The sequence below is a fragment of the Cyprinodon tularosa genome, unplaced genomic scaffold, assembly GCF_016077235.1.
Source record: "Cyprinodon tularosa strain WSP-4 unplaced genomic scaffold, ASM1607723v1 ctg184, whole genome shotgun sequence".
Classification (NCBI taxonomy): Eukaryota; Metazoa; Chordata; class Actinopteri; order Cyprinodontiformes; family Cyprinodontidae; genus Cyprinodon; species Cyprinodon tularosa.
Genome location: NW_024038639.1, coordinates 740,261 through 762,622, shown reverse-complemented (window position 1 = coordinate 762,622; position 22,362 = coordinate 740,261). Strand labels below are relative to the sequence as shown.

Below are 22,362 nucleotides of genomic sequence, written 5' to 3'. Positions count from 1 at the left end.
CATAATGACGACTAATACTGATGTGCTAATAAAAAAGAAGGGCAGACATGAATGTACACTTTCCTGTTAGTGCATGTGTGTCTGAATGGTTGTATGTGTGGATCTGCGGTCTGGATCATGTCTGTGATCCCAGCCTGGCTACAGGGGAGGAGCAGAACAACACAAAGAGATGCAGCAGCAGGAAATGGAAGGAAGACACTCTCCCTTCTTCCTTTCATCCCTCTTTAAAATCTCTGTTTCAAGAGAAGGAAAAAAGGAGCCTGCTCTGCCCTCCTCTCTCCTTGTGTCCGATCCTCAGACGTCTTTTGATGCCTTTCAAGTCGACCAAATGAGCTTTCCGGTTGCCATGTAAGCTAACAGAAAGGTGTGTGTGCAGGATTTGGCACGAGGCCTAATTACTTTTAAGACAGGTAGGCGGAAGGTGTGTGTTCCTTTGTGTTAGAAAATACGGGCTTTGAACAGATTTGTTTTCGGTCACCTTGTTCCCTTGTTTTTATGGGAGCTGTAAGGTGGCCTTTGGATCTGAGGGATTTTCTGGCATTTTGTCAACATCTGATAAGAATAGTTTACAGAAGAGTCGAGTCTAATTAAACCCTGCAGAGAGAACAAAAACATAGCAGTTTTCCTTTTAAACTGAAACATGTAGAATCAGCTTGTTTGGCTACATTATTAATGGTGAAATGACCTTAAAAAGCAGTTAGCTCAAAGGGGTCAGAAGAGACTTAAATGTTTAATAGAAAATCACAAAAGTACGTATAAGTATGGTCTGCTTTTTCTCCCTTTATCACAAGTCTGGACATGATCTTATCCTCGTTCATTCTTTTACTTACCAATCGTTTCCCCTTCATTCTTTTCTTTGAACACAAACCGCAGACATGATCAGGAGCTTTCCTTGGCAAACGGCACTAATTAGAGATTTTCTTTAAGTTCTGCCTTGTAAGAGTTGGGTCTATTGGTGTATGTGGTGAAGAAGAGGGGGGAGAGGAGGGGGGTATTTGTGTGCAAAAGAGCAAATGAGAGAAAAAGCCACAAGAGGAAAGCTGTGCTAAGTCCCTGTTTGGATATTAAGCCTGGGTTCATCGTACACAAACACAGACATAATGCCCAAATAATAGTGAATCAACTTGTGTCTAAAGCGCTGTTCTTATGCAGATATAACTCTCTTTGTATTGAGCTTACAGCAGATAAAACTACAATATTACTGGCCTAATGGTTCTTTAAAAGCAGGCAGCAGATTAGTGGCTGTAGACGATGTCCGTGTAGGTTACTTGTTTTTTAGTTGTCATCTGAATGGGTTACGTTATAAAATAGATGGCATTGCATAAATGCAGGAAAATAAGGCTTTTCAGATTATATACAGTTGAATCAGTAGGTTCCAACAGTGAAATTCTGATGATAAATTGAACATTGAAGCAGAAAACGAATATATATTTGCACTTTCTTCCTGTTTCTATAGTTACCATAATCTCAGCGGGGATTAATGGAGCTGTGACAGAAGATTAAACATGACACATCTAGTTTATTTGAGTTTTATCAACCTACTATAATTCATCAGGGATAGCGCCGTGATCTGTCTGCAGTGCAGATCCATTTCTATGATAAGAGATTCTCTAACCAAACGTCCAGCAGCACTTTAAATAAGTGTTACAGGAAAAGTGTAAAAACACAGCTAAGTTCCAAACTCCCGAGGTCTTGCCTAACTGGCTTTTGTCGTTGTGTTCAGTTTGGTGAAACAATGGTTGTGGTGCTCTTCATTTATTTCCAGCTTCCATCGTCACACATCAAAGATTTGATGAGAACCTCTTAAAAAGAAGCTGATCTGTCTTCTGTCTGTGAAACATTCTCTCTTTATAATGGTTGCAGAAACAATCCCTGTGCTAAATGTCCAGTATTTGACGTAGCCAAGTGAACCTAGACTTTAAAAAAAGATGTTAAATACTCATCAGTTGGGAAAAAAAAAAAAAAAGTTTTCACTCGCTGAAACACTCATACAATCCACAGTGGAAAAACACAGAGTTATGGTTAGGGCCACAGTCAGGATCAGTTTCTTTTTTTTATTTTAGGAATCCTCTATGGATCCAGACCAAGTATACGTTATGTCTCCTGCCAATACCTGCCCAACAATTCCTCTGACAACTTAAGTAATCTTGATAAACCTTTTTCTCATATTTTTCTAGTTCATAGTTGTTGCTCCTGATTCAACCTGAAACAAGCCATAACTTCTCTGTAACTCAGTCAGTTACTGTAGCGACTGATTGAGGAATATCCACTACATGTAGCTAAACTATTCAGTGATAAGGGATTTCTTTCCACTATAATACATTTTTTAAAACCATTTTTTTCCTAATCAAATCTTTTTATTTACCTCTAAACAATTGGGTTGATAATTTCAAAGAGCACATACAAGCTTTTTTTTTAAAGCAGGATTTTTGGAAAAAAAAGAACCCTTATTGAGGTGAAGCCTTACTTCCCGCTGAAAGAGCTGGAAAAGATTATCCATGCCTTCCTAACATATCCTAAAGACTTCTGTGATGGTCTTCATGTCCCTCTATCGATTCGCTGTGCATTGTTAAAACTCTGTGAGAATCGAGCAGCACATCTTTTTAACTGAAAGGAAAAACTGTGAGCAAATAACTCCTGATTTGTCATTTCGCATCTGGCTTGTCGTTCACTTCTGGATTAATCTCAAGCTTTCAGTGATCTACACCTGTCATTATCTAACTGAAAATATTAGAAAAGAAGTAAGGCTAATGAGAAACCAGACAGTTTCTCACTTAAAGTTAAATTATGGATTAGTTTATATAGTTTAAGTTCAATACCTATACTTAAATCTAATCAGACCCTTGTTTTTAGTAGACTATACTACTATAGTACAATAAAATGCAATTGTTTTACATAATCTTCTTCCGTTTAACATCATTCTTTATTTCTATATTTTTTTTACTCTAAACTTATGTGTTTTGCTGTAAAACTCTGGCCCTTCAATGCAAATGTTCTACAGTATAAGAATAAAATGAACTTTGATGTTAACAGATCAAATATGGTTGTAAGGACAGAGGGACGAGGCTGTTTAGTAACTGAAGAAATTCTGGTTTAAACCAGACACAGTTTAAACCAAACGGCTATTATCCGATGGTTGCAGCTAAAACAAGCTCTGCTTGGCTTGCTGCTCTAATGGATGAGTGTTTTGGTGGGGATACAGAACTAAATACACTATTATATAAAAGCTAAACATAAGAAAAATAATCTATGATAACTTTTTTCAAGCATTTTAAAACACTCTCTCCTAAAGATGATTGAGAGACCGGATGATGGGCTGTGTAGACGAACACTTTGTATATTCGTGTGTATCTAATGATCCCAGCGTCGCCCTCTCAGTGTCTCCCACACCTCCCCTTCTCATTAGCTGTGACGCCTGAGTGGATTAACCGCACATGTGCACATCCAGCACGCACAGACAAACCAGGCACTAATGAAAGTAGAACCCATCAAAGCGAATCTGTGCTTGTGTTAAAGCGAGACAAACCATCATAAAAAAAGGATTTGTGCCCACCAGAAAGGCCTTTGTGGTAGCCGTGTTTCGGTGTGTGTCTGAGTCTCGGAGCAGGAGCCAACAAATAAAATCCACTTTGTTTTATGTATGTTTATGCTTTTAAACTGTGTGTACATTCAAAACATCTGGTTATTGTTTTCAGGATTATATAATGTAGTAAAACACTAAAAGGGATTAAACGCTGAAAAAAGAAAAGAGAAACCAAAGAAGGATATGAAAACAAATGTGAATCGAAAAATGACTTATGAATAGAAAATAGATGAAGATTATATCTCTTTTTTATCTAATTATTCTCAATCAGAATGGTAGAAAGAGTGAGAGGAGAGCAGAGATAAATAAATATAAATAGGGGTGCACCGATTGCAGTTTTCCGGCCGATTTCCGATCACCGATCTTTAAAAAGTCTGACCTGCCGATTCCGATTTTGGTTGATACCGATTTTATTATTTTTTTGCTATAACCAACACTGTGTTACAAGATCGCAATTCACTTTCAATGTTACGATCTTTTCTTGAAAAACATAGCCTTGAACCATTATAAACTTGTTTTAACTGCCCATGAGGTAGAGCCTTGACATAGAAATGAATTAAATAATAAATATTAATTAAATAAAACAAACTTAAGACTACAACATTGGCCTTTTGATTTTTTACATTTCAAAAAACAAAACTTCAACAAAAGATCAGAAAAAATATGGAATAGCAACTGATCTTAAGACACTCGCGGAGGTAAATAGATCGGTGATTAAGATTGGTTTCATATGTAAATATCGGCCGATCACCAATCACCCTAAATTAAGAAAATCGGGGCCGATCGATCGGCCAGCCGATTTATCGGTGCACCCCTAAATATAAATGAATAAAAAAAACATATTACTGGTCAATCTATCTGCCAAACTCCTATATTACTTACACACAACTCCTATTATATACACTGTACTTAATCTGTATTTTTTTTTGGCTTAATTTTAACTTCATTTAACTTAATACTTTTTTGCCTTGTAAGCTGCTGGTAACCTTAATTTCCGGAGGGAGTCTTCCCCAGGAATCAATAAAGTACTGTCTAAGTCTAAGTCTAAATTTGCACACACAGCAATCAGAAACCACAGACATCCAACTAAGAATGAAGGTGTGATCAATTAAAACAGAAAATGCCAGAACACACCAAATCCGATTTTGCGTCCAACCCACAGAAAATCGTGTTGGACGAAGCCGTGGCATTTAGCGCTTGTTGAAAGTCAGTGGGGGTGATCACACCCGACACAAATTTACGGAAGGGGGCTTGCATAGGTCCGACTGAGATAGACCCCATGTTAGTTTAACATATCTGCTTCAGGCAACGTAAAACATATCTTGATTTTCTTTTGGATCTTATTAAGCAGAGGGGCTGGACTTTGTAGCACTGTTAGCACTGTTCCTTTGCAGCAAGAAGGTTCTGGGTTGCATGTTTTCCATGTGCATGTGTGGGTTCTCTTCAGGTTCTTCCCACACTCCAAAATCAGGACTGTTAGGTTGATTGGCTGCTTTAAATTGTTCTTAGATGTAAGTGTGTGTCAGTGTGAATGCTCTCTGTGATGCCCTGAGGCAGACTACCTTTCCTTTCCAGGGTTCCTACAGCAAAAGGCAAGTTAAATTCAAGACTTTTTAAGACTTTTTAATGCCACGTGAAATAAAAATTTAGGACCGAATTCACAAGAAACACAAGAAAAACCCGCTTGCAACAACTTAACCAAAAGGTTTATTATAAAATAAACCACTGCACTAATGTTTCAAATTTTGAAAAGCTTCCCATACAGGAAGAAAGCTAAAAACACACAAATGACAGATATATTTTAACAATTATTTAACTGAATTCACAAACTTTGTTTTAGAAGGGAACAAAACAAATCAGTTTTAAAGCCACAACATAACCAGTGCTAAGTCTTTTTTGCAGCTATTTTTCTTTGTATCGTTTTCTTAGTATGTTTGATTTGGTGATAAGTGGAGGCGTTGCAGAGGCAAGGGTGGAACAAAACTGAGAAATACCGGCTGTTTCTTGGTAACTCCATTTTGATGCTTTGTGTTTCGTGCTTCGCATGTGCGACTCCACTGCCTTAATTCCCATCGTTCCGAGCTTGAATGACTTCTTGCACAAAATCCACTGTGCCTCATGTATGTTCCCTGGTTTTAGCCATGGAGAAAACTCTAGGCTGGAGCCAATTTTGGTTACATTAACACTTGCTCATATTTTCCAGACAAAAAGTTAATTGCGCATCTCCCAAATATCCCGGCCGCAACAACGCTTTTATTGGTACGCTATCGGGACGGAGCCAATAATGGCGAGCAGTTATTTTTTTTTATAAAAAGAAAAAAAAAATTGTCAATTTTAACGTTTTATTTAGATTACAAAAATAAATCGTAATAAAAATTATCCTATTTATGATGTTTTAAAAATTAAGCCCTACTAAAGACTGATTTAAGACATCTTAATACCAATTAAGGCCTTAGTTTTATTTTGAAGAATTCAATGCCTTTTAAGACTTTTTAAGGACCCGCTGGAACCCTGCTTTCACCCATAGGCTGCCGGAGATAGGCACCGGCCCCACCGAAACCCTCACAGAATCAGCAGGAGAAAATGTATGGATCTTTTAAACAAAATAATAATCCTAATGAATTTCATCCTCAACCACATTAAGTTTACAAAACACACATAATGCAACAGTTGGTCATCAGGGACCCCTCTGAATCTGCCCCCTTCAACCTCTAGAGGAAGAGTACCTGTTCTAACAATCCACATAGAGTCCTTTTTTTTAATTTTCACATAAAAAAAAAGATAAATTATATACTAAATAAAAAATACATTTAAATTTAGAACTGCTATTCTTTTACAGACATAAATCCTGTATTTCGTTTAATAAAAAAGTACAATGCAACCTCCTTTATTTATATACACAGTAGATAGCACTTCAGCTTTATAAGGAATTTTATGCTTAATTTCAATTAAAGAAGCCCAAAAAATGCAGACCATTAAAATAAATGCAACAAGTTCTTTATCCAAAAGGCACAAATATCAAAGCAGGTCCTTTCTCCATCAGGAATAAATATTTCAGTTGTTTTGTTGCTGTTTATTTTCAAGTTCTTGCAGGAGCCCAAGGGTTATGTGACTTTACATAAATAAAAAAGACCTAGAGTTTAAAATCTAAACCATATGGATTCTAAAGACCACGATCCACTTTGTTAGTGAGTTAAAGCAATATGGGGAAACCAGGGGATGAGAATAAGCGCTATGCCATGAGGAAAAGAAGACCTGACAAAGAATAGTAACTGTAACTAGTAACTAGTTTAAAACATGATGGATGAAGCAGAAAATAGGGAAATACGTTATCTGTGCTCCTACCTTTCTTGACTTTTCTAGATGGTTTCTTCTTGATAAATTTGGTCATTTCTTGTGGATTTTCCACCTCCTCTCCATCACCAAGATCTTCTGCTATTGGCTCAACGCCTCCTGTGAGAAATGACAGCATCCATCAACAAACTGAGGGCTTCTATCACTGATAATATCCATCTCCTATGATATAATATGTACATGCTTTTGATGTCACAGATGAAATACGTGAAGCCCTGTGATTAAAAACAAAGAGCATCTAAGGAATTTTATTTATTATCTGCAGAACCAACAAGCTGACACTGCAAAATACAAAGAATCTTTTCAAGTGGGTGTATTGTGAAACTAAAATTATACTTAGACCGTAAAGCATGATCCCTTAAGCTGCAAAAACCATTAGGATGGTGAAAGAACTGGGCTTCAAAGTAAGACACAAAGCAATTTTAAAACAGTTATTTTAATTATGGGGACATAAGAAAGAAATCCCACCGATTTCTGGGAGATTTTAAAACTTTTCAACATCTGCTTTAACATTTATGTAGGCTGATCAGTTCTATTCCAGACAAAACATTTCTAAATCTGTCATTAATACTTTAGACATACAAACTAAATTATGATCTAAAATCTCTGTTTGCTTTCTGATCATAAAGACGGAGGAGAAAGTTAAAGTTTCTGAGATTTTTGCTCTTTCTTTGGCACACAGCCCATCTTTTAGCTAGTAAAAAAGAAGTCAATACTTGTTATCCAGATGTTCCAGAGCTGTTGTATAAGTTTGGGCATAAAACCGTATTTTGCAACAATGGTTATATGAAAGCAACAAGGAATAATCATGACATACTATTTGAAACACTGAAAAAAATTCAATTGATGCATTATGAATAAAATTTAATAGTGTAGCCTAGAAATGCACGATATAATCGGCCCCCTATCGGTATCGGCCTGTATCGGCCTTAAAACGGAATATCGGACATCGGCCACCCCACCGATATTTAACCCGATATTTGATCAGCTTCTGAGTTTCTAAAGTCTAAAAAAAAAAAAAAAAAAAACTACTTCTTCTTCTTCCTCAAAAACTTCTTTTTTACAGACTTAAAAACTTCTAAAGACGAGGGAAAAAATATTGATACATTAAAATATCACAATATCTTCATATGCTGATATATTGCCATTTAAAAACACCATATCAATCTCTTTATCAATCTCTCTATCAATCTCTTTTACTAATGAAATATTGCTACAGTATATGTCATTGTTATGCTACAAAATCCCCTGAAAATTCACAAAATGTTGCCATATTTTTATATGTTGATATATTGACGCGGTATCGATTTATTTTACTAACAAAATCTCACAAGAATTTGCAAAATATCACGAGAGTTTGTAACAGCACGATGAAATTTCACGAGATTTTGAAAGTAAAATAGATCGATACCGCGTTTTTAAAAATCAATTTGATATCAGCATATGAAAATATATTTGAGTATATCATTTTTCAAAGTGTCAGAAATGGATAACAAAACTGCTATTTTCAATGACTACTTATTTTTGTCCAGCTTTAACATCGGTATCGGTTATCAGCTACATGAGTTTTAAAATATCGGCATATCGGATATCGGCCAAAATACCAATATCGTGCATCCCTAGTGTAGCCCTATTATAAACAATATCAATTTTAAACTTTCACTTATCTGCTCTAAGTTTCTTTCTACTGTTTGTAGCCATCTAGCAGAAAATATAAAGGTAATGTGAAGGCTGGATGGTATTTCAGAAGTATACAAGAGTAGGTCTGAACAAGTGTCAGACATGTGGTGTGTGTTTGTGAACCAGAATGTGTGAGGTTGTGATTATTTGATTTTGTGTATGTGTGAGATAAAAATCCCCAGCAGAATCCCTGGGATCAGCCTGGCTTTAAGGAGCTCCTGACTCCGATGAATTGGACGCCTTGTCTCTATCCCATCTTACACTCTCCTCCTCCCCTTCATCTCTCTGTCGCCTTGTCTTCACTGCGTCTCCTGCAGCTTCCCATCCTTATTTATTCTCACTAAGAAACTTTCTACGCCTGCTTTGCTATCTCTTCATCATCTCTTATCGTTTCATCATCTTCCCGTCTTCCTTTATTCTTTAAACCTGTCTCATTTGCTTTTTCTCACATTTTTCTCATTCCTTCCTTCTCTCCTAATTTTATCCCACCCTTCCTCTCATTTCCTCTGATCCCTGAGGATTGTGTCCAGTTTCGGGGTATTTTCATTCGACGTGCACCGCGCACACTGAGGCATTGTGCATGTGTATGTTTGTGCATTTACGAGACAGAGCGTGCATGTGTGTCTGCCACTGAGTCTACCTTAAGGTGTCTGAGAATGTGTGTGTGTCTCCGCCTCCCCCCCGCCCCACTGCGTCTACATTTGTGTGTGTTCAGATTATGCTAAGCCCTCTCTAATATTTATCCTGGCTTTTTTTTTTAAAGCCAATCTTGTTCCCTTTGGTGAGACCACAGCCTGTGGCTTCACACACAGAGCCACAGACTCAACCCGTTGCAGTTGTTTGAAATGGGATAGGCCTCGCTCCTAATTGGGCAGGTGTTTTTCCATGGCCAGTTGTTTTCTTAACACTGTCCTACAGTTTCATGGTACATATGTGGGTTGTGTGTTTTAGCCTAGTTTTTACATCAACATCAGGTAAGGAAATTGGCCACCTCAGGAGCAGCTTACTCTGAAACAAAAATCACATTGTATAAGCGCTACGTATCACGGCTAACGTCTCGCTTGCTACTTTGATTTCTCTAAAAAGTAAGAATTTTGTTATACGGTCAGAGTTTTAGTGAGCTTTTATATTTCTTTTGTCAGTTGTCATGTCTATATTTGACCCTAAACTGCTTAATGTGTGTTTAACAATTTGTAATTAACGTTAGCTGTAGTACAGACAGTAACTGCTTCCAGTATAATCACATGAATTTAAAATAACACCACATTAACTTGTTCCATTGTCATTAAAAGCAGAGTACATGTCGATTTATTATCATCTCTAATGCTAGTACATATAAAACAAATTTTCCCGTGAGAAATTACATTGAATGACCAATGTATCAAAGTGGAATGGGTTAAGAAAAACTGTTCACACTGCTCATTATCTAGACATATATCAAGTTTTCATTTTGCAGTGTTTCACATGGTCTAAAAATTAGGTTTTTATGAGGAAATAGTGTATGATTAGTCTTTTTACATCCCTGTGCTGCTGCTGCTGCTTCACTCTTTTGATGAGATCCTGCTTCAAATGGCGTGAAAGTGTCATTACAAAGTATGTTGAGTTCAAAGTTCAAGCGCGTCAGGACACGGTATGATCCTTTTGCTGTGATGTGACCTCATGGTGTTTTATTCTTTGAACATTTACAATTGACTGACTGGGAATTAACTTTTTATGTAACGCAATCCAACCCAACTAATCACATAATTATCAGCCGAATTAATCACAGACGGTAGGTCCTGCTGTCAGAATTCCATTCAGATCAGCGCAGAGGGAGTGTTTGCGTTGAGTTCTGTGAGATTAGGTCATGCAATTAATGGGTCTTTGCTGCATTTTTGTGAGTAGCTACTGTTTGAAGACTGTAGCATCCATCAATTGTCAAAGTCGGCTTGTCCTTTCAGGCTGGCAGTCTGGACAGATCGGCAGTGCATCAGAGGGCAAAACAAAGACAAGCAGGATACATAACCATGTATGTACACACTCACACCTACAGGGAAATTAGAGACACCAGTTGAACTAAAAGTTATACTTTTGTTCTGTAAGAACATGTAAGTGCACTGGAAGAGAATCCACACGTGTAAAGGGAAAACATGAAAACTCTGCAGAGGCTAGAAGTTCCAGGGACCAAACCCAGTGGTACTAACTGGGCCACTGAGTGAATTGTAATACTGTTTTAAACATGGAAGAAAGGCATCCCAGGAACATTCTTCAACTATGAAAGAGTGTCTCTCCTAAAGTATTGGAATCTATTTTGCAGGTTATTTTTTTTTTTGATACATCATGATTTAATGCTGGTAAAAGTTCTCAGTCTTCCAGGTCATAGTCATTCCAAAAAAAGAAAATTAAAAACAATCCACTGAACTTTGTTTCCAAGTTTGAAGACGTTTTGCTTCCCATCCAGGAGGCTTTTTCAGTTCACAATGTCTGTCTGTTCCGATTTGCATGTTTTTAAAACAAAAACAAGGCTTTTTTGGGCTACTGTATAAAACCTCAAACTCAACGCTATTCCTGACATTTTGAATTGAAAAGGCTTCCTGGATGGGAAGCGAAATGTCTTCAAACTTGGAAACAAAATCCAGTGGATTGTTTTTCATTTTCTTTTTTGTAATGATTTAGTAAAACTGGATTTCAGGACTGTCTTAAACTACTGTCCTCTTGACCAGGACAACCTAAAAACTAAGATTTAATTTCTCAGTGTGTCCATCCAGATTAAACAAAGAATGGAATACTTAATAAATACTAAACAAATGCACAACACTGTTTTAAATAGTGCATAACAATGCATGTTTAAAATATTTATCTTAGTCTATTAATAGGATTCTATCTCTATTCCCCTATTCTGTAGAATCTGTTAGTTCAATCTCTAACGTTATGCTCTCTCTGCTTTTCCTCAGAGTAGCTTTGCCTCGTCTGTTCCTGTTTGGCTGTGACGCCATCCTGGAGAGAAACATCAGCTGTGCTGCTTCCATCAACACCCTTGTTTATAGATGCTGGATATCGGGCTAATTTCCAGTGTAGTCCTGTTTCTCTGACTGTGACTGGCTGGATGTGCTCTCTTCACCCTCTGACATGGGAGCTGGCTCAGAGCTCGTCTGCCTGGCTGTGTGTTTCCTGGATGGGGCCGCCTTTTACAGCTGCTTTTTGTGTCTCTGCTTCTGTCTCCTTGAACCCCAGTCGGCCTCGGCAGATGGCCGCTCACACTGAGCCTGGTTCTGCTGGAGGTTTCTTCCTGTTAAAAGGGAGTTTTTCCTCTCCACTGTCGCTACAAGCATGCTTAGTGTGAGGGATTTTATTTGAGTCAATGCAATCAACTGGTTTTCCTTAGATAGAAAACTTTGTATCAATTTGACTGTATGATCTGGTTGAACTGTAAAGTGCCTTGAGTTGTCATGTGTTGTGAATTTGGCGCTATATAAATAAACTGAATTGAATTGAATTGAATTAACATTGGACTTCAAGTTGAGAATAAATCTGATTCACCATCCCAACAACAGAACCTTTTTTTTTCCTCTATAAATGCAACTTATTTAAGTTTGCGTGTAAAATCAACAATATATGCTAATTAGATTTACAGTTTTCGGGAGGATGGCTGTGAACATCTGGGCCGGAACTGCAAAGATCCACCCGGACTCCTCCACCATATTTATAACAAATTTAAATGTATTCATTCAATTTCGCATTTTCTTTTTATTTAATCATGTTTATGTTGTATATTCATTTTGTATCTAGAAAGAAAGAGTAAAGAAAGTAAAGAAAGAGTAAAAAGTTCTATGAGTAATTATTTTGATCAAATTATTACTGTAATCTCAATAGATTTTAATAGTCGTAAATGTTCATAAAGTTTAGCAGTAGAGTTAAGTCACATAGAAAGGTACGTCCTGATCCATTTTTGATGGGTTGGAACATTAGAAGCTGGGTAAACCAGTGCGTGACAACTTGGGGCAAATTTAAGACCGTTTTAGAGCAACTCTGGATTGTCTGGTTCGGGGTTTAAGTTGTTTCCAAATGGCTCTGAAAAGTGGAGACACTAGTGCATTCCATCTTTATTCTGGGCTGTGGTTCCAAGATGGGGGTGACACTATGCCACTGTGGTTACCGGCAATTTGGCTTTGGGCTTTATGCTTTTTCCGTCCCCCTTTGAGGCAAACCTGTTCCTGCGCCCACGTGTACACCCTCAAAATCATGCATCGGGCCAAATCTAACCTGCTTTTGAAAGCACAGAAAAATTTCAGGAAGTGTTTTGCTGACATTTGGCTTCTTTTATTTTTCTTTCATTGACTTAAACAAAAACAAAAAAATCAGAACTAAAACCATTTAAAGAGACAGCATATGGATATTCCTCTTGCTGAATATTGTTTAAACAGATCACTGATATTTAGAAGAAAATAGTTGGGATTTACCGAATGCTGAACCTCAGGTAGTGGTGCATTCTCCCTCAAAATAGCACACTACTGATTTATATATAGCAATGTGGAGGAGAACTCTTCAATTTGGAGACACCACACAGACAGAACACAGACAGCTGCTCAGAATTACACACACACAACATGACCTACACTTAAACACATTACATGTAGTTTCCTGTGCAGGCTCTCTGAACTGAACCCGCATATCTACGTCCAGATACATGTATGCGTGTGCTTATCCTACAGCGGGTCTATCCAAGAAACGTTGCCCATCTTCTCCCCTCTCTTTAAATCTAAAATAGATGCCGGGTGAGACCACAGCTACCAGTGGAACAAAGTGAAAATAGCCTGTGTGGATAGAAGGATATGTGTGCGCTGGCTTCAAATGGACTGTGACTTTATTAACCGAGGAAAGAAGTTTGATATAAAAGGTTGAAAAGTATTAAATTCGAAAAGCATAACAGCAGAAAGTACATTTCAAAGAAAAAAGGAGAGGAAATGAAAGCATTTGTGAAAAAATAGACAAGGAAAGGAAAATCACATTAGTAAGAAAAAGTTTTATAAAAACAGAACAACGATTTCAAGGGAGGTTCATGTTAATTTTTTGCACAATGAGAAAAAAATGTGTCATGAAGCTAAAATAAAACTACTGATTGTACTTGTTGATTTATCAGTTTTATTTTGCACTTATCTACTGATTATTGATAATAAGTGCACATTTTCATTAAGAAAATTCAATTCAGTTCCATAATATCTAATTTGTGTCCAAAAGGAAAACGAGAAATGGAAAAAAAAATTAATAATAATAATTGAACTTTATTGATTTAACATTGGCAAAATTTACCTCTGCATTTAACCCACCCCCTTGGGAAGCAGTGGGCTGCCATCGTGGGGCACCCGGGGGGCAATCAGGGGTCAAGGGTCTTGCTCAGAGACCCCAAATGGAAGTCTGTGGGAATGGGTTTCGAACTCACAACCTCAGGATTCCAAGCTCTATGCCCTTAGCAATAGGCCGCCACTCCCCTTCATTAATAATAAAATGTCAGCAGCAACACATTCTAATTTTTAGCCTTAAAACCGGTTTCTGTTAACTTTCTTAAGACTTTTATAAACTCAATTAAAAGACCTATTGCTTCGCTCACAATTATTTATACACCAGATAGAATTTGATTTTAAGGAAGAGAACCAGTAAGTGTCCTGACTACAGTAGAATTTATGAAATAAGGTATACACTTCAATTAGAACACAAATTATTGCTAAATTTAAAAAAAATGTACAAAAAGTGAAAAACAACACCAACTTAAGTATGACTTCAAAAAAATGTGAATCTCTTTTTGCTTTTTATAATGTTTTTATGCACAATTGAGTCAAAGGAAACTTTCCACTATAGTGAAAAATAAAGATTTATTCTAAAACTGTAAAATAAACCCCAAATGCTTTTCTAGAAATGAAGCTAATTCATTTTTGGCCTTTTCACCTACAATAGATCATCTGCAGTAAGTAGTGCAAACAATATTTGGATTCAGGAATACATCAGAAATATATTAATTCATGTGTTAATGGAGCCAATAATAAAACCTATATTTGTCTGTCAGATTTTACAGTTAGTTTTATCATTATTTAGTTTACCTTTATTAGGATAATGATGAACTGTTTTCCAAATGTCAATAAATTATATGATTAAAACACATCTGTACTGTGGAGGGATATAAAGATTAGGTTGGTCTCCAGGAATTCTTTCATCTCAAAAGATTTGGAGCTAATTACAAAAGATGAATGGTCAAAACTCCAAAAGCAGACATGAAAAGACTTGTCTGTGTTGGATCGCTGTAAAGGAAATCCAACACAGCCAATTTTTTAGGGGTTTAGTTTCTTTCTAATATGAATTTTATAGGCCTCTCATGCAACCGAGCTGGACATTATTCACACCAGTGTTCGTCTTAGATTTGGTTATTTGTATTCAAGCAAAAAGTCTGACAAAAAAACAAAAACAAACAATAATTATGTTTATATGCAAATATTTTCACAATGCACATCTGGACTCGGGTCAAACTGCCTCTTTTAGAATAACTTGACCTTGACAAGTGTGCATGCATACCAGTCGGAGGGTCAATCAGTTTAAACCGCCCCTCTAATGCTTCTGCCAGCTGATATTTGGGGTTTTTTCTTCTATCTTTTTATACATGCATACATTTACTGATTTATTTTTGCTGTTAGCAGCCATACCTTGAGATCAAGTAAGGTACATTCATAGCAACTCCCACCATTTATTATCCATATTTACTAATATGTTTTTGTTTGTTTAAAAGATGTTGTAATTGAGACTTGTTATAATTATGCCATCATATATTTAAGAGAGAGAAGAGAAAACAATATTGGGTTCAAAAATCGTCCCCAAATAAATCGACTGAGGATTGGTTAGACTGATTGATTGACTTTATTGATCTCCCATTGGAGAACTTTACTCGTTACATCGGCTCAATAGTAAAAAGAAGAAAAGGTGATTGGGATATATGCATTATATTCAATGCGTCCCTATATGACAGCTGAAGTCTAGGCCTTAAAAAGTCAGAATTGTCCGATATCTATCATAACATTCAGACTGTTATGTTTAAATTACAAATTTTTTGTCTGACCGACTGTTTATTTCGATTACTTATGTCCATGTAAATATAGCTACTGAGATAAACTTTATCTGGCCTAATTTACTTATTCATTAAATAACTTCTTAATCATTTAGAAAGTTACTTTGTCACGTTGGTGTTTTTCAGCACTACGGTGTCTTTAGTGGTTATCTAATAACTTTTTGGATTTAATATTATGTAGGTCTAAACTGAAATGTATGTAAGTTTGCGTTTGAAAATTATGTGAAAGAAATTGTAGTTGCTATTTCTTTTTTATGTGCAATGCAGGATTAAAAAAGGAAAGCATGTCTATTATTACAACCTTAAACATAAAAAAGCAAACATAAGAACACAAACATGATGAAAAAGGAAAAACATAACTGAATAATACAGATTATTAAAAAGAATGTATACTTTAAAGTAGGGCTGAAACAATTAATTGGATCAATTGTGATGATTGGCTATTGAAATAATTGTCAACTAATTCGTTAACGGAAATATAGAGACTCTAAATTATGCCTTTAGCTTACAAAGCAACCCACTTAGAGCAGTAATTCTATCAAAATTGTAAAAAAATATATATATATATTTAAAGATTTTGCATTTAAGAAAAAAAAATAGCTTTCTTCTGCCAGAACTCATCAAGATGAAAATATTTCAGTTTCCCCTGGTTTACTTTTGCAAAAACTCTACTTTAAGGAACCTTTAACTATCTGATTCTTAATTGATCAATTAAAAAACATTATCAACAGTTTAAACAATTTGTTAAATAATTGTTAGTTGCAGCCCTACTTTACAAATCTTAAAGATAAGCAGATTTGAGGAAATCTGCTGCTTTTTAAAGTTAATTTAAAACTCTCAAGACCACATAACGCCAAAGGAAGTTCATTCCACAGCCGAGGTCCAACAGGACAGGAAACGTTTTATATCTGGTCCTGTTGGACACAAATGGGAGTATGAGGTTTGATAAGTCAGTAATAATAGGAAGGTTTTAATTAAATAAAACAGGAGTTAAGAGCTATTCTATTTCTTTCAGTTGAAATTCTTAAGTGTTGGACAAAATGAAGATGATTAGGGCGTAGATTAAAAGTTCACTTTAACTTGTTTCTTACTGTAGTGCAAACACTGTGGGAAGTTTCTGATTTTGAAAAAATAAATTGTTAGGGGTAACCTGCATCTTTTGGTTTGTAATAGTATTTTAAAGTGATCCTCTATACAAAATAAAAGCATTCAATAAAAAAGAACAAAACTAAACCCAATTCTTACATTTTTAGTTTTTCTGTGCTTAGGGACACGTGTTCCTGTCTGGAATAACTAAAACACAGAAAAAAACTCAACCCTGTAATTTTGTTTTCATACCTCTGATATGGAAAATGTCTTGTTCAGTCAGTGATTCAGACCGACAGGGGAAAGTGTGCGACTTCTCTGGCCTCAGTTTAGAAAGAAGAAAGATTAAGAAGCCACCCTATCGTTAGCTCCTCCGATCTCCATTTACTACACCACAGATGTAAGAAGAATATATTTTATTTGTTTTTTTTTTGTCTGTTTATAATTTCCAACTTCTCATCCAACAGATATTCAACATTTTGCTGCCTTCAAATATTAGTTTAAAATAACCACCGAAATGAACTCTAGAGCAGGGATTCTGAAAGCCCTGTTTATAATAAAAATCAGAAGTTTGACCAACAGTTGTATGTAGCAGTCTGCTACCCAAAGCGCAGGCAGTGTTTGCGCTATGTTGGACTCGATTCAGATGACCCCAATTCAACCCACCTCCAACCCCTCCTCCACCATCGTAGCTAAAGCTTCATCAGAGTGTCATTCCTCCCGGACTCTTACTGCGTTCCCTGTTGATTCTCAAACGACCTGGCAGAAGACCGCCATGTTGACCCTGGTTCTGCGAGAGGTTTTCTTCCCAAAGGGGAGTTATTCCTCTCCACTGTCACTTCATGCTTGCTCATCATGGACAGGTTCATATAACCTGTGTTATCCCAGTTGGACTTCCATCTTCCAAGTCCCCAAGTGAAGCACTAGTATCAGCTCAAACAGTCCACTGGATCTCTCCATACAGCTTAAGCACATTGTCTCGCCAGCCAGCAGCCATGGACTGACCAACTTCATCTATCTCCACTCCACCACCAGTTTCAGGTCTGTGGGGAAACATCCCTAATCTTTACTCTTGTTCAAGCATATCAAAGCAAAAACTCAGCGCTAGTGTTTCCTCTCAAGGTCTGAGCGCGAAAGACTAAAGAAATTGTAAATGAAAGAAAAAAAAAATTCTAATTGTCTTTTCTTTCCTTTTGAGTTTTTCAGATTGAAATTACATTTCAAAAGAACGTCTTGTTTGTGAAGCAGGAAAAAAACTTTTTTTTCTGGGAGATTTGTAGACACACAATTAATTGAGCTTTAAGTAAGACATGTTTTTTTTAAAGATGAATTATAATTTTTTTTTTTTTGAGTTTTTGTAGCACTAGTGGCTAATTTTTCTGATAGTAGGCTGACAGGAAAGGAGGTATGAGAGAGACATGCGGCAAAGGCATTCGAACCTGGGTTAGCCGTGTCGACGACTAAGGCCTTCGTACATGGGTCGTGCACACTAACCACTGCGCCACCTGCATGCCCTGAAACTGAAGTATTAACGTCTTTGAAAGCAGCAAGGAAAGGAAGCTAGAATCAAACTTTTTTGTGTAATTTGTAAACATACCTTAAGAGATTTTTTTTTAACATTTTTTGTTTGGTTTGGATTTGATCCAGAAAGCAAAAGTTTGAATATTTACTCAAAAAATGTATTGATCCAAAACACCTGATCTGTTTTATTGAATTGTTGTTGCTTGAGGAGGAGTATTTCTGCTTTCTACCATCTATTATATTTCTAATAAAACTAAGTTTGTTTGAATTAGCTTAACATTTTCTGTTTTGCTGTGTTTTTTTAAAGGCTATTTTTATGGGTTTGCTCTCTTAGCATCTTCACACTGACATTTTTTTCTAGCATGAAAGATAAGGACAAGTCAAAACATTTAAAAACAATAAAACCTGATTAAAAAAAAATATGAACCATTCATTGAACATATGCCAATAAATAATTAAACAGACCTAAAGAAATGAATCCAGAGTCAGGCTGTAGATTCATGGAGCTGATTTGTGATAACCCTCTGATAAACAGACGATAACAAACATATCATTATGATAATAACAATGTTTCTTATAGCAATTACAGCATTTAGACCAACAGCTTCCAGCTGCTGCTCGCCTATTTTAAACACACGAGTGAGGATGTTGTTCTACGACCGTTCAGGCGGTTTTAATTTCCAGGAAACTACCAGAAACACATTAACGCCATCACACACACACACACACACGCTGCCAGTGAAGCAGAACTGGATGTGTTGTTCCCCAGTGTGTGTTTGTCTGTTTGTGTGGCTGTGGTCATGGCGGGGGGGAAACGGTTTCCGTACGTTTTGTTGGAAAAGCAAACAAGTGTGTACATTTACAGGAGGGTGAAAAAAGCAACAGCTGTTTACGGCTGCGCTCTGTGGGGATATGCCTGTGTGTGCGTGGAGGCGTGGGGGTGGGGGGGGGGGGGGGGACTGGCGGGATCTGTCTCCATGTAAATTTTAAATTAAAGGCCAAAAGGCTGTGTGTAAGAAAACAAATAAATATTATTATACTCACTTCTTTCATACAAACATAATTTTTATTGCAGTATTTCTGAAATACAACAGAACAGCTACATATATTATTTCAAGCTAGTTCTAATAGATGGATACTTATTCTTGGTCCGATTTTATTTTGATAAAGTTATTAAATTAATTTGTTTTTTTCCAGATAAGATTTATGTCTTAAATGCAAAAAAATTTAATAAATAAAAAATAGCACACTTTTGCATTTGAAGTGTAACAGGAGATCTTCTGTAAGATCCTTCCTGTTTAGAGTCAACACATTAAAAATTTACTCATTGGAAAAACCCTAATATTACTGACAACATCATTTAATATCCCTTTGAAGCGAAGAAAGTATTGTTGGTTTGTAAAAAAAAAAAAAAAAAAAAAAAAAAGTGATTAATCATTCCATCCATCCACCTTCTTTATCCAGGGCCGGGTTGTGGAGGCAGCAGTCTAAGCAGAGATGCCCAGACTTCCCGATCTTCCTCTTGTTGCTTTGGCGGGACCCTGAGGCGACATTTGGCCAGCTCAGAGACATAGTCCCCCCAGCGTGTCCTGGGCCTTCCAAGAGGCCTCCTCCCAATGGGACATGCCTGTAACACCTCCGGAGGAAGGCGACCAGGAGGTATCTGGAACAGACACCATAGCCACCTCAGCTGGCTCCTTTCGACGTGGAGGAGCCACGACTCTACTCCGAGTTCCTCCCGGGTAACTGAGCTCCTCACCCGATCTCGAAGGGTATGCCCAGCCACACTGAGAAGGACACTCATTTCAGTCACTTGTATCCCCATGCTTGTCCTTTCGGTCATTACCCAGATCTCTTGATCATAGGGGGACGGGAACATAGATTGATCGGTAAATTGAGAACTCTGCGCCCCCGCTCAGCTCTCTCTTCACCATGACAGTCAGATACAGAGGCCGCATCACTGCCGACGCTGCACCGATCCATCCATCGATCTCACGCTCCATCCGTCCCTCCCTAGTGAACACAACCATGAGATACTTGAACTCCTCCACTTGAGACAAGGACTCTCCAACAACCTGAAGAGGGAGGTCCACTGTTCTCTGGAGGACAACCATGGCTTCGGATTTGGAGGTGCTGATCCTCATCCCAGCCGCTTCAAACTCGGCTGCAAACCGCCCCAGTGTACGCCGAAGGTCCTGGTTTGATGATATGTTGTCTCTTTTTTTAATAACTATACAAAATAGAACCCTAAATAATTTAGAACCCATCCTGTCAGTTGCACATTTCTTTGAATCCTTGTATGGCATTTATCTTTGAATAATCTACAAAAGGATCTGAACTTGACTGATTGAATTATATCGGTAGAATTTAAATCAATTGTGAAGGAATAGGAAACAAATATTATCGGTCCGGTCGGTGACCGCTTCTAGTGTTTACACATTTTATTGAAGTACACTTTCAGTCTGTATTCTTTTGTGTTGTCGTGTATGATTTTTACATATACTGTTGTAATAATGTTGCTGTCCTTTCTGCTATGTCACTCTTGAAAAAGAGATTTTAATTTAAAATTTTACCTGGTTAAATAAAGGAAATGATAATTATAATTGTATTGCTTCTATAGTATATACATTAATGTCTGCCTCTTGTGGGAAAATGTATGCTTCTGTTTGCTGTTGGTATACTGTACATCATCCCTCCCACTGAGGAAAGGAGGTTTCTATTTTAAATGTACAGCTCATGGCATAAACCTAAAGTCTGATAAAACATATTAAATTAAATGCACTTTGTTTGAATAATGGCATTTCATATTTGCACCCAAATTTTTTTTTAATATCAAGAAAAACATTCTTCAATTGAAATGTTTTACTGCAGTAATACATGTTTGGTTTCAGTCACCAAAGGTATAATTCATAAAGCAGACACAGATGCTTTATCTGACCCTCTCATCTCTCTATGTTTCTTTCTTACTCACCCGGAGCAGCGAGATTCTGGATCTGAGCAGGAATCTGGACGTTAGCCTCAGAGGCCAGGGTGAGCCGGCCTCCTTTGCCTAAGCGATCACAGAGCAGGGCTATGTGTTTTTTCAGGCGGGTGGTGTCTTGGGGAAGACTCAGCACAGACCCGCCGATCTGGGCCAGAGACGTTGCCTGATCCTTTGGACTCCGAGACAAGCAGCTCCGCAGAAGGTGGGAGACGGCTGCATCGCAGCTCTCCTCCCAACCCTGAACAGAACACATGGATCACAGTTATGTCACAATTTCTCACATTATGTAACTTTTATTTTGATTATACTGTTTAGCTTTGTTATAAAAATCAAGACAAATGGGCTTCAGACTAAAGAGGGGAAACCACCTGGAATCATTTCTAAGAAAGCAATTTATATGGATAACAGTGAAATATGACCGTTAAGTATAACAGCCTGAAGAAAAGCATAAATGGCCAACCTTTGACAACTGAATTATCACAACTGTCTGTGAAAAAAGGACAAAAGGAGCTCTAAAACTGTTAAAGTAAATTTGATTTTGAATTCTAATTAAAAACATATTTGCAAAAGTAAAAGATTGTTTAATTTGATTGGTTAATGTGTCTTTTTTGTTTAAACTGAGACCTGGGTAACATTTGTTAGGACGTCATTTTTATCATGTAAATGCAGGAAGAAAATCTTTAAAGCTTAACAAAAAACGCCAGAATGTATCATGGATCACTGAGACTTAAAAATAAAAGAAAATAGTTTCAGTATTTGCCTTAAAAAAAAAAAACACAACAAAAAAAAAAAAGAGAGGGAAGTTAAATTAAAATCTGACTAATTTCAAATAGCACAATCAAAGGTCACTCTAAAGAAATGGTTTTGAATCCTGATTTAAACTGACGGTTTCAGATATTTTCCAATTTTTTGTGGTTTTTTGTTTTTGTTTTTTTTTACGGATTTGTGGAGCATATAAACTAAAAGCTGCATCTCCATGTTTAATTCTGGTTCTGAGTTTGCAGAGTAGGTTTAATTTAAAAATCTTGAAAGGTTCGGGTAGTTGATCCACATATCTTAAGCCTG

The 22,362-nt window shown here is 36.9% G+C and overlaps 1 protein-coding gene across 3 annotated transcripts in view; it reads right to left on the bottom strand.

Annotated features, from left to right (window-relative positions):
- The window catches only part of bbs9 (Bardet-Biedl syndrome 9), a 233,847-nt gene that overhangs the window by 77,586 nt on the left and 133,899 nt on the right, over positions 1–22,362 (bottom strand). For all 3 annotated transcript variants that reach the window (XM_038282486.1, XM_038282487.1, XM_038282488.1), the window contains 2 exons: positions 21,286–21,535; positions 6,929–7,036 (listed from right to left, as the gene is read on the bottom strand). In XM_038282486.1, the coding sequence (XP_038138414.1) occupies positions 6,929–7,036; positions 21,286–21,535 (358 nt within the window). The remainder of the gene's footprint in view (positions 1–6,928; positions 7,037–21,285; positions 21,536–22,362) is intronic.